Source organism: Camelus ferus, chromosome 11 (genome assembly GCF_009834535.1).
Source record: "Camelus ferus isolate YT-003-E chromosome 11, BCGSAC_Cfer_1.0, whole genome shotgun sequence".
NCBI classification, from domain to species: Eukaryota; Metazoa; Chordata; class Mammalia; order Artiodactyla; family Camelidae; genus Camelus; species Camelus ferus.
In genome coordinates, this window is record NC_045706.1 from 50,923,751 (window position 1) to 50,941,490 (window position 17,740).

The 17,740-nt window shown below is 34.5% G+C and overlaps 1 protein-coding gene across 3 annotated transcripts in view; it reads left to right on the forward strand.

Annotated features, from left to right (window-relative positions):
• The window catches only part of ADK (adenosine kinase), a 413,194-nt gene that overhangs the window by 321,444 nt on the left and 74,010 nt on the right, over nucleotides 1-17,740 (forward strand). For all 3 annotated transcript variants that reach the window (XM_006173420.3, XM_032491568.1, XM_006173421.3), the window contains one exon: nucleotides 12,051-12,086. In XM_006173420.3, the coding sequence (XP_006173482.1) occupies nucleotides 12,051-12,086 (36 nt within the window). The remainder of the gene's footprint in view (nucleotides 1-12,050; nucleotides 12,087-17,740) is intronic.

Consider the following 17,740-nt stretch of genomic DNA (forward strand, 5'->3'; position numbering starts at 1 on the left):
GGAAATTACCTCTAAAAACTGAAAAGTTACTAACTGAATTTCTAGAGAAGACTATATTCAGGGGATTTAACAAATGAGAAAGAACATAAGCAACAGAAAGGTGAGAAAGAAAGGGAAAGAAAACATACAACAGAAAAGCAAGGAGTGTTTCTAGGAGAGGGTAGAAAAATTCAAACTCGAAAGCATCAATAAAGTCTCATATTTTTTTCACCTATTAAATTATCTAATGGAATAGGAAAATCCAAACAAAAGAACTTAAATGTGCAGGAATAAGTAGAGATAGTTGGCCAAAGTCTTGAAGGAGGAAAAATATATTTTTATGAATTCATAAAATTCTTAATAAAAAATTAAATACGCAAAAGTAAAAAGAACAGTATAACATAACCTCGTGTACTGCTCACTTCACTTCATCAGTGCCAGTGCAAGTACAATCATGTGTCACCTCAAACATTATACACTCACACTACTGAATAATTTTGAAGCATCATATTTTACTCATAAATACCTTAGTACCTATGTAGTTTCATACAATATGTGTGTTGCATTAAGTATAACCAGTATTATCCCAAGCATATTGTTTTCTTTTTTTTAATTGAAGTATAGTTGATTTACAATGTTGTGTTAGTTTCTGGTGTACAGCATAGTGATTCAGTTATACATATATGTATATATTCTTTTTCATATTCTTTTTCATTAGAGGCTATTACAAGCTACTGAATATAGTTCCCTGTGCTATATAGTAGGACCTTGTTGTTTATATATTTTATGTATAGTAGTTAGTATCTGCTAATCCCAAACTGCTAATTTATCCCTCCCTCCCGAGCCTTTCTCCTTTGGTAACCATGAGTGTGTTTTCTATGTCTGTGAGTCTGTTTCTGTTTTATAAATAAGTTCGTTTGTGTCTTTTTTTTAGGTTCCACATATAACCGATATCATATGGTATTTGACTTTCTCTTTCTGGCTTACTTCACTTAGTATGATAATCTCTAGGTCCATTTACATTGCTGCAGATAGCATTATTTTATTCTTTTTAAGGGCTGAGTAGTATTCCATTGTGTGTGTGTGTGTGTGTGTGTGTGTGTGTGTGTGTGTGTGTGTATCACATCATCTTTATTCAGTTGTCTGGTGATGGACATTTAGGTTGCTTCCATGTCTTGGCTATTGTAAATATTGCTATGATCATTGGGATGCATGTATCTTGTCCAGTTAGTTTCCTCTATATATATGCCCAGGAGTGGGAATGCTGGACCATAAGGTAAGTCTATTTTCAGTTTTTTTAAGGAATCTCCATACTGTTTTCTATAGTGACTGCATCAAATTACATTCCCACCAACAGTGTAGGAGTGTTCCCTTTTCTCCACACCCTCTCCAGCATTTATCATTTGTGGATTTTTTAATGATGGCCATTCTGAATGGAGTAAGGTGATACTTCATTGTAGCTTTGATTTGCATTCCTCTGATGTTGAGCATCTTTTCATGTGCCTATTGGCCATTTGTATGTCTTCATTGGAGAAATGTTTGTTTAGGTCTTCTGCCCATTTTCTGATTGAGTTGTTTGTGTTTTCTGTTATTGTATAGTATGACCTGTTTGTATATTCTGAAAGTCGAGCTCTTGTCAGTTGCATCATTTGCAAATTTTTTCTCCCAGTTCATAGGTTGTCTTTTCATTTTGTTTATGGTTTCCTTTGCTTTGTAAAAGTTTATAAGTTTAATTAGGTCCCATTTGTTTATTTTTGCTTTTATTTCCATTGTCTTGGAAGACTGACCTAAGAAAACATTGCTATGGTTCATGTCAGAAAATGGTTTTGCCTATGTTTTCTTGTAGGAGGTTTATGGTGTCTTGTCATATATAAGTCTTTAAGCCATTTTGAGTTTATTTTTGTGTATGGTGTGAGGGAGTGTTCTAACTTCATTGATTTACATGTGGCTGTCCAACCTTCCCAACACCATTTGCTGAAGAGGCTGTCTTTTCGCCATTGTATATGCTTGCCTCCTTTGTCAAAGATCATTTAACCATAGGTGTGTAGGTTTATTTCTGACTCTCTGTTCTGTTCTTTTGAGCCATATGTCTGTCTTTGTGCCAATATCACTTTGTTTTAATTACTGTAGCTCTGTAGTATTGTCTGAAGTCTGGGAGGATTATGCCTCCAGCTTCATTCTTTTTCTTCAGTATTACTTTGGCTATTCTGGGTCTTCTGTTATTCCACATAAATTTTAGGATTATTTGTCCTAGTTCTGTGAAAAATGTTCTGGGTAATTTGATAGGGATCCCATTAAATCTGTAGATTGCCTTGGATAGCATGACCATTTTAACAGTGTTAATTCTTCCAATTCAAGAGCAATAGATATCTTTGCATTTCTTTAAATCATCTTTGATTTCTTTTATCAGTGTTTTATAGTTCTCAACATATAAGCCTTTCACCTGAAGGAGGGAAAATATTTATGCAGAAAATGACAAGTAATTGATGAAGCATTAGAGAGGGATTGAAATCAAACCTACGAAGGAATAGCAGGAAATATACTCATTTTATTTATTAAAATTATTATTGCTAAATTTTACACTATGCAGAAATCCTTATTCTTTGTAGAATAGAGATCAAGTCCTATTCAAAAAAATCAAAAAGAAAGGCCAAGATTGGTGACCAATGGGAAAAGTTTCTGAGATGGATGTAGGTAGAAGCCAATTTGTAATACTGTGTACAAATAATAAGTCAAGTTAATAAGTCAGCATTGCTTTTAACAAAATCCCATCTGTTAACTCAGTCACTTTATAATGTTCAGGACAATAAAAATGCCAGTACTTTGTACTGCCTCTTTGCTGTATTACTTTCATTTCCCAATGTGTTGTTCGTATCTAATGAAAACTCATACTTTGTTACAGAGACTATAAAAACACTACGTACAGTCAAGCACTTGGATTGGCCAATGTGTTATGTCAGATTCTGACAAAAGGTCTGTGAGGGAAAAATAGACAGTTCTTGATTCTAGTTTATAGATTAAGATGATTGGCTCCCATCTCATTATCAAATGCAGTACTAGCTTTTCAAAAGTATCTTTTCAAACCTATTTATCATACAGCAAGGGTAGGTGAATAATACTTCTAATTTAACATTTATTGAGCACCTGCTACATGCTCTGTTGGATATCATCTTTCTGTGATTATTGTTTTTTACTAGCCTGACTTGTACATTTGGCCAGTTTTTCCTTTGTCTTCTTTGTAGTTTCATTTTTGATGTTTTTTTTTTTTCCCCTTGAGAGACCCATGTTGTTACTGCCATAGCTATCCTTGCTACTTCCTAGTGGTCACAGTGAAAATTCTAAGTTTGTCTAAACAAGTTTGAAGTTGTTTCTAAGACAGCAGCATTGTAATGCACTCTATGCATAATTACTGTGTCAGCTGGCGAGAAGGAAGAGTATGATGCTGGTTATTGGTGACAATTGGATGGGATGTATAATGTACATATCCATAGATTAAAAATTCTGACTAGGTACTGTATAGCACAGGTAAATATATACAAGATCTTATGGTAGCTCACAGTGAAAAAAAAATGTGACAATGAATATATATTTGTTCATGTATAACTGAAAAATTATGCTCTACACTGGAATTTGACACAACATTGTAAAATGACTATAACTCAATAAAAAAAATGTTAAAAAAAAATTCTGACTGGGAAGAAATTGCCTTTTTTCCCCTCTACTTGAAGTAGAAGACTAGATGTTTCTCTTTTTTAACTATATTTTATTATGTAAATAAGTCACATTGTAGCCTGCTAAGTTCCTTTTTAAATTTAATTCAGTAATATTTTCTATTGTGAATGTTGCTGGGATTTCCAATTCTAGTCCTCTTCTCCATCAAAAGACCAAGAGACTGGGGAGGAGGATATAGCTCAAGTGGTAGAGCACATGCTTAGCATGCACAAGGTCCTGGGTTCAATTCCCCAGGACCACTTCTAAAATTAAATAAGTAAATAAATCTAATTACCTCCCCCTCCAAAAAAAAAAAAAAAAAAAAAGACCAAGAGACTCAAAGAATAGAGGAGCTTTTGTGATAGATTCTGCAGTTTAGGGTCATTAGCGAGGCCATGGAGGGTGGGACTCATATGGCAGTGATTATCATACCTTGACACTTTAGGAAGCTTCATGCATGGAATATGGAGATATAAAGGACATTGGTGCATATTTGAGAGAGAAAAATTGTTAGACAAGCAGTTAACAAGAATGCTAATCTCTCCCCATCCTGAGGTCTTCTGCTTCCTCTTTTGGTCTAATATTTAGCATTGATTAGTAATGCTGTTCTCATTGTCCCACATAAACATGTATCTAAACTTGTAAGAATTGGTTATTTATCTTGTGTTTCACTGTCTTTTTATTAATATAGGTGAGTTAAGTTTTAGGTTTGTTTGTTTTTTGTTTTTTGCCATTGAATGAAGAAAAGAAGACCTGTCTAAAGATACACATTTTACTGAAGGCTAGCAGGCTATATAGCTTGCTCCCCAAAGGGCCTTTGGTTCTTCATTGTTAATTCAATAAAGAAGAAAAAAGTCTGTTTTAAAACTTATAAATATTCTACTAGTAACATAATCCAGGGGCTGGCTAACTTCAGGTGATCTAATATACATATTTGGAATCCTGGAGAGGAGGAACAGAACATTGTTTGAAGTAATAAAGGATGAAAATGAAATTTGGAGAAAACTATAAACCCACAAATCCAAGAAGCTCAACAGACTGAAAAAGAAGTGGGAAAAACTACACCAAGGAACATCATAATCAAATTGCATAAAATCAATGATAAAGGAAAAAACTTAAAAGCAGCCAAGTTTTTTTTTTAAGACACATTATATGCAGAAGAACAAAGATAAGAATGCATCTGAAGCAATGTAAGCTTGACTTCAGAGCACAGAGGAAGAAAATTGTCAACCTAGAATTCTGTATCCCGCAAAAATATCTTTCAAAAATGAAAAGGAAATAGACTTTTCAGACATATAAAAGGTAGAAGAGTTCATCAGTAGCAGACCAGCACAAACCATTCAGAAAGTGTCAGATCCAAATGCCAGCTATAACAATTACCTTCTATTTGATCTTGGGCATACTTTAATCTCTCTCTGAACCTTCATTGTGAAAGGAGAAAAATACCTATTTTATGAGATTTTCACAAGGATCAAATGAAATAAGAAAAATAATTGACATTTGTTGAGTGCCTTCATTGTGCCAAGCATGTTATCTCGTTGAAAATGGAAATAAAACACCTAATAAGAGGCTTACTACCCTGATAATATTCTTATGCTATTATTTCTCTTTTCTTTATTCAGCAATTGAAAAACTTGGATTGTTCCGTAAGTTAGCCCAAATAGCTAATCAGTCCAATTTTGATAAAACACTTTTCCTAACCTTGTTTTCCTTTATTTTCCACCATTAAATATGCTTAAAGGTGGGAATGAACAACTCACCTTGTTAGAATAGACACATCAGCTAATAAATCACTTTGTGAAAGGGTTAAGTATGTTCTAAACTAAACCAAATTTTTTTAGCTTGTAATTTGGCTGCTTAATTTTTTTTAGTCATGTTTAGGGAGGTATAATTTATATACTGTCTATCTAATTTTTATTATAAATCTATTGGATTGGGGCCATACATGTCTTTATAGCTTATACATTGCCCCACAGAGTTTTTGGCACTCCATAAATGTTAAATAATATTTCTATTCAGCATTTTGCAGACAGGAAGCATATGGTAATAAATGTCAGAGCACAGGTTGAAAATCTCCAAAAAGCTACATGTTATATTCCTTGGAAAAGCCAGTACAGATATTTTCATGAATGAAACTTATTTTAAAAGGGAGTTCCCAGATTTATATTTTACAGAGTGATTTTTTTCCTAGCCTTCATTTACTTTATTTACAAATTAAAACTTTTCCTCATCAGAAATAGTATAATTTTTAAACTAATAAAACATTAATGCAGTCTCATAGGAAAATATGTAAGTAATCTCATCAGTAGCATAAAGACAACATAATTCACAGTCTTAAAGAATGGTATGGAGAAATATGTAGAGGCTTAAGCAACATAAGTCTTTATGATATATTATAAAAAAAAAACAGCAGGTAATTCTGTATGATTAAATGTCAGCATGGCTTAGCGGTGTGTCACTGCTACAGATAAGAAATGGTTAACCATAATCAGTTATACAAAACTTTTCAGATTTTTGTATCTAAATTATTTTTCCATAATTTGCTCATCCTGTGATTAATCTGTTAACCACACTTGCTTTGATTTGGTTTTTGTGAGGATTTTTTTTTAGGATTAGCATAATCTGAATGAGACGATATCTGAATTGGGCCACGTAAGTTAACCTCTCAAGGCTTAGGTTCCTCATGTGTAAAATATGGATAAGGAATCAGACACAGCATAGTTTGTTGCCTCTGAATCAGAGCCTCTCGTAAGGCTGTAATCAGGATGGCAGCCAGGGCTGTAGTCATATCACTGCTTGGGGAGGATTTACTTCCAGACTCACTCACATGGCTGTTCGCAAGCTGAGATCCTCTTTGGTTGTTAGTCATGGACCACTCCATAGGGTTACTTACAGCATGGCAGATTATTTCCCCTAGAGCAAGAGCAAGAGCAAGAGCAAGCCTGTGAGCAAGAGGATGGATGAATGAGACATCCCATCACTTTTGTCATGTATTTGTTAGGGGCAAGTCGCTAGGTCCAGCCTATACTCAAGTGCAAGTACTTATACAAGGATTTGAACACCAGCAGTCAGGGATCATTGTAGTAGGCTTCCTGTGACACATATGATCCTCAGGCAGGACAGATAATTGAATGCACTCTGGATGCTCTGAAATTCATTTATTTAAATTATCCTGAGATCTTATCAAGAACTTGAATTCATTAGGCAAAGTGATTTTATAATTTCATATTAAATATTTTATTTATTCCTAGCAACAATTCAGTAGGTGTGTTGGCCTCAATTTTATTGATGTAAACTGATATACTGAGTTACTTGCTCAAGATTACATAGCAAATGAGCTATAAAACTGCAACTTTAGTGTATATAGGTCTTCTGATTCTAAGCCCTGTACTCTTTCCATTTGGCTGTAACTGCCTCCGGACCAGTACTCTGTTGCATTTAAAGCCATTCGAAGAAAGCATTATCTAAATGTGTATACAAATACATGAATTTTATATATAGAGATTTTTATACATAGATTTATAGAAAGACAGACATAGATAACATTATACCTTTGACTGTCATGTATACCACTCCTTTAGGATTTGCAGTATTGTTTCAGATATTATCAAGTCAAAGTCTCATACCATTATAAGGTATCCAGCAGATATAGCAGTGATGTACCTCTAGCATAATAGTTTTTGTTAGCCTAAACTGTCCTTATGGGATAAATACTAGTTGAATGGAGAGATGAACAAAGAAAACAGCAGAACTGGTTTGGTGGCTCCATGCTCCCTTGGCTTTTCCCAGAGCTCTGGACTCCTATGACTTGAATTAAGACCATGGGAACTCCCAGTGAATTTCCTGATTCCTCTTTGCATTGGAGCAACGAAGTAGTTTATTTTGAATGGATGCAGGGCTTCCTATGGATAGTGAGAAGTTACCTGTCTTTAGTCCTAGGTTGAACCTTCTCCCTTTTTTGCTTCAGTCCATGAAGTTTCAGCCTCCACCCAGGACCCCTCATGTTTGGGATCAGAAAGTAGAGTGGTAACATAAGCAAGCAGGTAATAGCCCTAACTGGGTTCAGTACCTTGAAGTGCAGAGCAGAAAGTGGGAGAGCAAGGGTTATGAGCTGTGGTAGTGGTAGTAGTTAGTAGTTACACCCTTCCAATCACCCTGGAGAAAAGAGAGATGAATTTTTTAAAGCATTTGCTAATTTCTTAAAATAATTTTGTGGTGTGGTTAGTAGGAACATCTTTCTTTACAGGAGCAGAAGAATAGTTCCTACAACTAATAGGTGAATTTGGCAAAGTCTCAGGATACAAAATCAATATACAGAAATTATTTGCATTTATATATAATTAGCAAAAAAATAATTGGAATTGGAATAACACTATGGACTAGTTATGGTTTTAGTTTAGTAGTGATTACAGATAATTCTATTATATAAATTAAAACTGAGGTGTTATCAGGCAAAATGTAGAGGAAATAGTTTTCTCCTCAATTGACTATATAAAGGAAATAGTTGTCTTTCATACACGCAGACACACTTGAGTTTTTCTTTCCTTTCCTGTATAATCTAAGGATGGTGCTTTTTAGTAGTGGCTTGCTAATCCCTTTAAATAGCTCTTAGTGTAAGTATTCCGTAGTTTTCATTAACCATGAATTTCAGCTTTTGTTTTTTTTAAACCTCTACTGAAAAAAACATTCTTGGTTGTTGTTTCACTAGCATCCTTTTAGCCTGGTCAGTGAAGCAGCAAGCCTACTGCAAATCCTAAATGGCGTGGTGTAGAAGAGAGTCTAAGACTTTAATTATATGTCATTTTATTTACAACACTCACTTCCAGGAAGGAAAAAATGACTTTGTTGTTGTAAAAGACATATTATGTGAGTATCATTCATCGTAAACTAAAAATGATACTGTATTATAGCACAGACAGCAATGGGAACTGATTTTGAAAATGTGACCTGTACGAGAAACTGAATGATAGTGAAAGTTATCAAAATGGAAAGAAGTGTTAATGTGAAATCCAGCCTTCTCAGAAATACTTTTTCCTGGCCTGTTTGGTTTTGCTTTTGTTGCTTGTCATGCATGAATGAAAGTGCTACACTCTCAGGGGAGCAGGAAAGCCTCTGTGTCGGTTGTTTATTTCCTTAATCCCTCCTCCTTTGTGATTTTTGATGTCAGATCTAAAATGGAAAGCCTGTAAATATAATGATTATCACATGGATAATCACCTGCATTAGGAACCGCCCTGCTTCTCTATTCTAACCCTAGCTGTCCTCCACATGTCACATCCACTCTGCAGTTGGATTTTAACCTGACTGCTTCATTAGATTTGTGAAACTCAGTACGTGGCGCCCTGGGGCAGCACAGATGGGGACTTGCTTGTTTTCTTTTCTCACTTTTACTGCAAAGGCACGCTAAAAAGTCCTTTTCAATTTAGTGTGATCAGTTCACTTGGAATTACCCTTGGTATTTGGAACCTGCCGCACTATTCTGCCCACGATTTATGCCCCTTTGTTCTTTTCCTGATTTCTGACCTAATGCCTCTTCTGTCCCTCCATGCAGTGAATCTGAGGACTAAAATTCTGTTTAAAATTCTTACTGGGTCAAACTGTTCCCCCTGTGTTGTTTTATTTGTTTTGCTGTGAGGGAAAAATAAATGTTGTTCCATCATTGTATCTACAAACACCTTCAGATCAGAGGTTAGCTGTGGGAAAGTCTGCAGTGATGTGAGCCAGCTGCCTTCTCTAATGGAGTGACTGGGGGCACCAGCCCAAGATCAAAGGAAGGTGGGAGGAAGTCAGGAGATAAGATCTTTTTAAGCCACAGAACAAGTGCTTAGCTTTTCAGTGATAGGGCTCAGCTCTGTGAACCTGAGTGAGGGGGAGCTAAGATAGAAAATTGAGTTGACTTCTTAGCATGTTCTTCTTCAGTCGGAAATGTGTTGGTGGTTGGAAAAGTTTACAGATGTGGAAGTGTCCTAGGACTCAATTTCCTTAAAGAATAATAATCTGACATTTATATATGTGCTTCCTTGCAATTAGTCAGTTCTACTGTACCATAACAGACCACAGTTCATTGCTTCTTACATTTGTGTGAGCAAAACTGGACATTAAAACGGTAATTTACTCTATGTGCATTTTAAGTTTTTGTGTCTTGGTGCAATTTTAGTCACACAGATTCTTCACATTAACTTTGTCTTACAGTCCTCTAGGGTTCTTTTGTGCCTCTGCCGAAATTCCAGGTAAATAAGTAGTTCTCAAAGAGCTTTTCAGTTGTCTTTTTCATAAGAGAAATAGCTGAAATTGGTTAGGTAGGGAAAATTCTGCATTGATATCTTTTGAACCTTATCCTTTTCCTTGAGAATCCAGACTAGCAAATATTGACTATGTGGTATACAAGATTCTATTCTAAGTAAATTGTCAAAGAGGCTAACCTTGCTTGCACCAATTGTCAAGATCATAATTTATTATTTTTTTTATCTACATCAACTAGGGTTAACTCGATCAGCCTTATGCTTCTCTGGTGAACAGCCTAAAGAGTTGTGCTTTCAGCTTATCACGTTCTATTAACGTCGGTGTTCAGCTATAATTGTCTGTTTCGACCTTTTCAAACCCTCCAAGTGGTTGTTTAAATTTATATGGTATTAGTATATTGGACCATAAGTGCATGCATACTTCCCCCCCCCCCCGTGTTTTCCTTAACATGTAGATAGTACCCAAATTTGTGCTGGAGACATTAACTGTACTTTCTGCCTTACATGGTTTGGTGCAGCAGTCGCTTTAGTTGAGTTGGATCTGCTCACTACTCAGGCTCAAATCCCATCCTTCTATTAATATCTCTTGGCAAAGATAATTTTGGAGGAATGTAAGTTAAGATGTAGAGGCTCTTGACAGTTGTCTGCAGTTTTTTTTTTTTTTTTTCATTTTCAAGAGGGAAGTGGAGTTGAAAAGTAATATTGCCTCCATTTTCTGTATCAGTACTAAAATTAAAATATATGCACAAAGTGAAGAAAGGGAAAGGATCTGGTTACACAGATGTGTTTTTGTCATTTGATAACCTATTATAAGGGCATTAGAGTATATAATAATGTTCATCAGATTATGCCCTTAAGGTACTTAATAATTAACTGTATTTTTTAAATGTTTAACTTTCATTACCCTGTCATCTTATATCAAAGAGAAATGGGGGAGGGGGTTGTACTGTTTATTACAAAAATTTTCAAATAGACAAAAAAGTAGAAATACTGAATACATCTAGATTTAGTAGTTGTTAATGTTTTATCATTTTTGCTTCACTTTATTATTTTTAAGTTTTCTAAAGTAAGTTATGTATATCATGCTATTGTATCCCAGTATACTTAAGGATATACCTCTAAAAATCAAGGACAGTTTCCTTATCAAATTGATAATTCCTAGTATTAATTCCCATTTCATATTCAGATTTCTCCCAAAATGTATCTTATAGCTGGTTTGTTCAAAACAGTTTCCAGTTAAGGTCTATCCATGACTCTTTGTCACTTTTCCCCTCCCCGCTTTACCATGACATTGACTTACTGAAGAAGACATTATTGTATAATGTCCTACCTTATGGGTTTGTCCATTTGCTTTCTCAGTGTATCATTTAACTTGTTCTCCTATCCTATTTCCTTTAGACTGAACATTATTGAGTTAAAGTTTTGATAAATTTATGTTAAAAACTTTATAGGTGATGCTGTGTGCTTTATACTGCATCACAAAAGAAGGCACAATATATTTGGTGATGCCGTTATTAATGATAAGTGATAGGATCGATCGCTGGGTTAAAGTGATGACAGCTTGATCCTTCCATTATAAAGTTATACTTGCTCCCGTGACCAGCATGTAATCCGTGACACTTTGACTCCATGAAATACCCAGTTCCCCATCATCCTTTCACCTAATGAATTTAGCATCCCTTGATGATCCTTGGCTGGATAAATTTCATTGGTGATTTTTCTGAATCTATACATTTACTAGCAGACATTTTCTCTACAGAAGCACTTTCTAAAAGGTATTGCTTTAATTAAAAACATAGCCATCAGCATCTTCCTCTGGTTTCAAATGATTGTCTTTCTTTGTTGGGGTCAAAACACCTGAACTCACAGTGACAGCTACAGTAAAAACATGTACTACATCTTCTTTATTCCAACTTGTGAAGTGTGTTGACATTATGCTGCCTTTTTTTATGCTAAGGAAAAAAGAAATCTTTTTTTGGTGTAAGAATAAAAATTGAACTATGTGGGTATATTGAGATAATTGTGTAAAACGAGGACTGTTTGAATGAGTTTCAAAATGGATTATTTCTTCATTACCTAGCACTTTATAATTAACTGTTCTTTTTTCTTCTTCTTCAGGAAGCTGCCACTTTTGCTAGAGAGCAAGGCTTTGAGGTGAGTTAACCCACAATTGCACACTAAACAGATCCTAAAGGTTTTTTCTAGCTGATAATGAAGTTCTTTTGGACAGTGATTGATGTGCTATTATACTCTCAGAGCCTCGCAGCAGTTGCCATGGAAACTTGGCAGTCGTCATGGTTTCTTTGTTCTGCCAGCACAGTGTTATGACGCACTCTGCTAGGTCTGCACCCAACATCGCCTACAGATGTTATTTATTGAATTTTGAAAAGCCTCTTGGGAAGCCAAGAGGTTGGGCACGGTTTCAAGCTGCCTCTGCAGATATGGGGCCTGTCAGTTTGTTCAGTTAAAAAGCTACCTCATTAGCTGCATTACATTTCATAAGGATTCACTGCTAAAGCAGTGGTGGAACAAGACTAAATAGTGAAATATAATGTCGTTTAAATAATTCCAACCCTACCACATGTAGATTATCATTATGTAAATTAATTTCCAAAAAAGGTTGTACTTAACAGTTCTTAGGAACTGATTAATTTAAATCCTGCTCATATAAACTTCCTGTTTGAATTTCTATTTTTTTCTTTTCTTTTTCTTCTCTTTTAATACCATAAATCATGTGTAAATTTTCTGAAACAAGATACTGATAATTGGCTTTAATTTCCATGTCCTGACTGTGTCTTCCTGATAGAAATATTATCCTGTCAAGATTCCAAATCCACGTGGTTGTTACTGGCAAAATTAAAACAATAGACAAAACCATGGTTTTACCTATACAGTGTCTACCTTCCAATCGATTGTTAGAAAACACTGCCCTAAACCTAACTTAATTGACAGAGAATTAACAGCATTTATTAGTTTTATGACTATCATATTTCTTTGGCCAGAGCTATGTAGAATACTGTGTTCTTTACAACAACTTGGAATGTTTCACGGTTGTAATTTTGTAAAATTTAATCTGACTAGAACTAGAATACATAGAAACTCTCTCCTTATTTGCATACTCAGTATTGTCTACCATCCACAGAAGCTGTGAGCATTGATTGGATGTATTACTAAGCTCACTTTGAACTCTTAAGAGAAAGGTATGAATTTGTGATGGAACTGTTATTTAAATGTACTAAAGGCAGATTCATTACCAAGCAACAATGTAATACATGTGTATGTTATCCATGTCATAGGACTTGAAAGCCAGACGTAGAACTTCCTTTTCTTGGAGGAAGACAGGGAGCATGTGGTATAAGTGTTCTACTTTCAAGGTCCTTTGAAAAAACTATATCAGGTTAGGAAACTGCTTCACAATGCTCAGTTAATGGGAACTGTGATAGCTTCTTGGGAGTTTGCTTTTTTTGTTTTAACATATTCTCATGAATATGGTGTTGAGTCACGTGAAGAAGAAGGAGTAAAGATTTCCAAGTAATTTTTATCTAATTTAAGTTCCATTTTGTAATTTCCCAAACTGGCAATTGATATACAGGACTAAATGTAATCAGGGAAATATATTCAATGTAAAAGTCAAAGTTTGATCATGAGAATATAAGTAAATGTTTTCAGTCATGTTTTAACATTTTACTGATGTTAAATTTCAGTATTAACAATTGATATTCTCTATTGTTACATCAAAATTCTCCAAAGATGAAAGCTTGTAGAATATAAATTTGTGTCCTGTTTTCTGTGCTAACAGTTTTTAAATATATTTTGGTTCTAGAAAATAGCCAATTTTGTAGATGCTTAGAAATATAGCATATTGTATAACAAATGATCATGATTCTATAGTACCTAAGTAATAATTTTTAATAGTTTATTAAACCTTACTAATTCATACTTTTATTGCCCCCTTGAGCTACATGCATTGAATTTGTCTGGTTTAATTTCAGTCTTAGCAACAACATTTTCTATTTTCCATTAACCAGCACTATATTAACCTTTCCATTAGTTCTTACTTATTGATTCTAGAATTGTTTCCTTTTACCATAAATCTGCCATAACTGATTACAGCATATAAACAAAGTGATGATGATTATAATAGTATACCTTATTACCTCCTGACCTAGCAAACCTCCTCTGTTGGTGATGTTGACAGTGATATGTTAGATTGGATAAAGCACACATGTCTTGATGGGTTCCTGAAAATATTATAAGCTTTGCAGAATCTGTAAGATCCATGAGTAGAATAACCTCAAGTAAGTATTGTTAATAAAATATAATCCATGTATAGAATGCTATCTAGAGAAACTGAGTGATTTTTAAATGTTCCCTTGGTCCGTTAGATAGTAATATGAAAGAATAAGTTTGAAACTTGGTATTCTTAAAAACTCAAACAAGAATAAATCACTTAACAATGTAATGTCTTTGGAGATGTGTCAGTGCTCTCCAGTTAAGTGTGACAAACTAGACAAAATCTGCATCTTATCCCTCCCAACTTTAATTTTACTTTTTGATTTGGAGCCTGAATGAGAGGAGAGAAATGAAAAGATTAAAGAGAAAGGAAGGTGACCATTTTTTTCTTCCCACGAATCCACTGTCCTACCCTCATTTTCTATTCTAAATCCCAATCAGTTCTGAGTGTTGCCACTAGTGATCTGTCTGCTAACAGACCAATCGAAATGGCTCTAAAAATAACCAGTGTTTATTCATCAGGAAGTATCCTCAGCGGCATTGTTTATGATATTCTAGTTAGCTTCTCTGCCAGTTTTAGATAATCTTTCTTTTAAAAAAATCTTTAATCTTTAAAAACAAATTGGACAATTTTCAGTAAGAAGAGGCAGCTTAGGAAGGCACTGGAGAATGAGATAAAAACGAGCTGGGCAGAGCACAAAGCAGAAGAGAGAAGATTTATATATATATTTATATAAATTTATATACAAGATTTATTATATATATATATATATATATATATATAGTATATATATATATATATATATAGGTTGATGGAAAATTGCATAGTGCCTGATTTAAATGACAGACCTGCTAAGAATTTAAAATGACAATTCTTGGGGTAAAAAGTTTTATGAGGCCCTTTATTATTCTGGAAAATCAGTTCAGACTGCTATGTGTTTTTAAATCAACCTTATCTTGAGCTGAACTGATTAAAGGTTTCTATTTTTAGAACCTAAATAATAATAAGGTACTTAAAAACATGTTTCATTATGAAGCCTTTTAAGAGTACTATTGAAAACTGATTTATTAAACAAAGTGAAGAAAATACCTCCAAAACCTAAAAAAAAAATTCTTTGTATTTTCATTCTCAGTGCAATAGAGTATGTGCCAAATGATGAAGAGAATTCATACCTTTTCTATTGGATCATTTATTCAGTTTTACTCCAAGCAACAAATTTTAACTTTTTTATTTTAGATCTCTAGAATACATTACTTCTAGCCATAGAGGAAATACAGCTGTCCTTTTCCCTTTTTCCACTCTCCCCACAGCCCATGACTCTACCCAGAGTCTTTCAGACTTGTAGTCTTTCTCTGACCAGTGATAACTCTATCATCTTATACCATGGAGAGAGGAAAGTATTGAATTGTTCTATCCAGTACACATCCACTAGCCACATGTAGCTATTTAAATTAAGATTAATTAAAAGTAAATAAAATTTAAAGTTCAGTTCCTTGGTGTCTAGGCACATTTCTAGTGCATACTTGTGTAGGTAGGGACTGCCATATTAAACAGAGCAGATTTAGAACACAGGCGTCATCACAGAAAGTTCCATTGATCAGCACTGGATAGAAAGTCCACAGAGAGTTTCAGTAGGTATTGATTGCCAAAGAATTCTCCAGGATTTTTCTAAGGCTGCTGTGTTCCTCACAAATACAAAGAACACAGTGAATGAACACCAGGAGTTTCTGGAAATAAGACACTAAGTCAGGTCCTGCTGGCTAAGAGAGTGCAGTGCTGCTTTCCTAGGTAACAGAGTCCCAAAAGAGGATAGTTTTAAAACACTAGATTAACAGAAAGAGATAAGATAGTCTTCAGATTCTCTTTATTTAACCCCTTATTCATTCAGTAGACATTCATTGAGCACTAACTATATGCCTGATACTTTGGATAGACCCTGAAGACGAGATGGAAATGACCAGAGTAGAGTGAAAGAAAATGTGAGAGTGGTTCCTCTTCTAGAAACAATGGTCAGTGGAGTGATTCTCTGAGAAAGTAAAACTTGAAAAATACAGGTATCTAGCCATGACAGAAAAAAGCAAAACAAACAATAGGAAAACAAATTTCAAACAGAGGGAACAAGAGTACACAGAACCCCAAACAAGAAAAAGCATAATGTACTATGAACTGACAGGAGGCCAGTGTGACTGGAACAGAGTGAGTGAGAAGGAAGCAATATGAGACAAGACGGAGACTGACACATCCTTGAACACCATAATTATTATAGGAGTTTCTATTTGGGAAACAAAACAGAATACACTATGCTTAAGTGAGGCAATATATGTGAACACCACAATTGGTATTTTGCAGGAGTAGGTAGATTGTGACAGTGTTGTTTAACATTTGTATCATCAGCATGTTAAAAATGGAATAAAGGGAGTATATTCTTTAATTTGGAAAACAATGCTAAATTTAAGGTGTGTGATTACCAGTGACAATAAAAGCATAATTTGACATTTATGAAATGATTCAGTTTATGAGACCTTTTATAACATATCATTAATGCATTTAATATTCACACAAACCTTTGGACAATAGGTAGGGCATGTATTGCCATGTCAATTCAACAGAAAAAATAAGCTGCATGACTTGTTCAAGATCACATAGCTAATACGTTATGAAGCCAGAACCAGAACTCAGCTCTGAGTCTAGTACTCTTTACTGTATAAACTACACTTCTTTTGTTTTCACATTCTAACGTATTGGAGGAGGAAATTAGATTTCCAAATGACCTTGGAAAGTGAGAAATATCTGCAAATTCAAAAGTTGGCATTCACTAAGGTAAAATACAAGCCAGAATAATAAAGAAAAAGATCATACTTAAATGTAGGATCTGCAGTTACTTATGAATGTGACATAAAATAATTTAGGATAAACATGCCATAGTTTTGTGACAACAACAGAAAGCACATTGCCAGAGTTCAAAGAAGCAGTACAGTCTGTGAGTAACACAGTATATTCTCTGGAGTCAGACTTTGTGGGTGCTAGTCCTGGCTTTACTTCTTAGACATTTATGACATTAAGAAGTTCCTTCTGTGATTCAGTTTCTTCATCTATAAAATGAGGATATTAGTAATTGTGCCTCTGCCTGCAGTAGTTAAGACTTAATGAATGGAAACAACCTAAATGTCCATTGACAGATGACTGGATAAAGAAGTTGTGGCATATTTCTATGAAGGAATATGACTCAGCCATAAAAAATAATAAAATAATGCCATTTGCAGCAACATGGATGAACCTGGAGAACGTCATTCTAAGTGAAGTAAGCCAGAAAGAGAAAGAAAAATACCATATGATATCACTTATATGTAGAATCTAAAAAAAAAAAAAAGGCAAATGAGCTTATTTGCAAAACAGAAACACTCACAGACCTAGAAAACAAACTACGGTTACCAGGGGAGAAAGAGGGTGGGAAGGGGTAAATTGAGAGATTGAGATTTACAGATACTAACTACTATATATAAAAGAGAAACAAGTTTATACTGTATAGCATAGGGAACCACATTCAATATCTTGTAGTAACCTATGTTGAAAA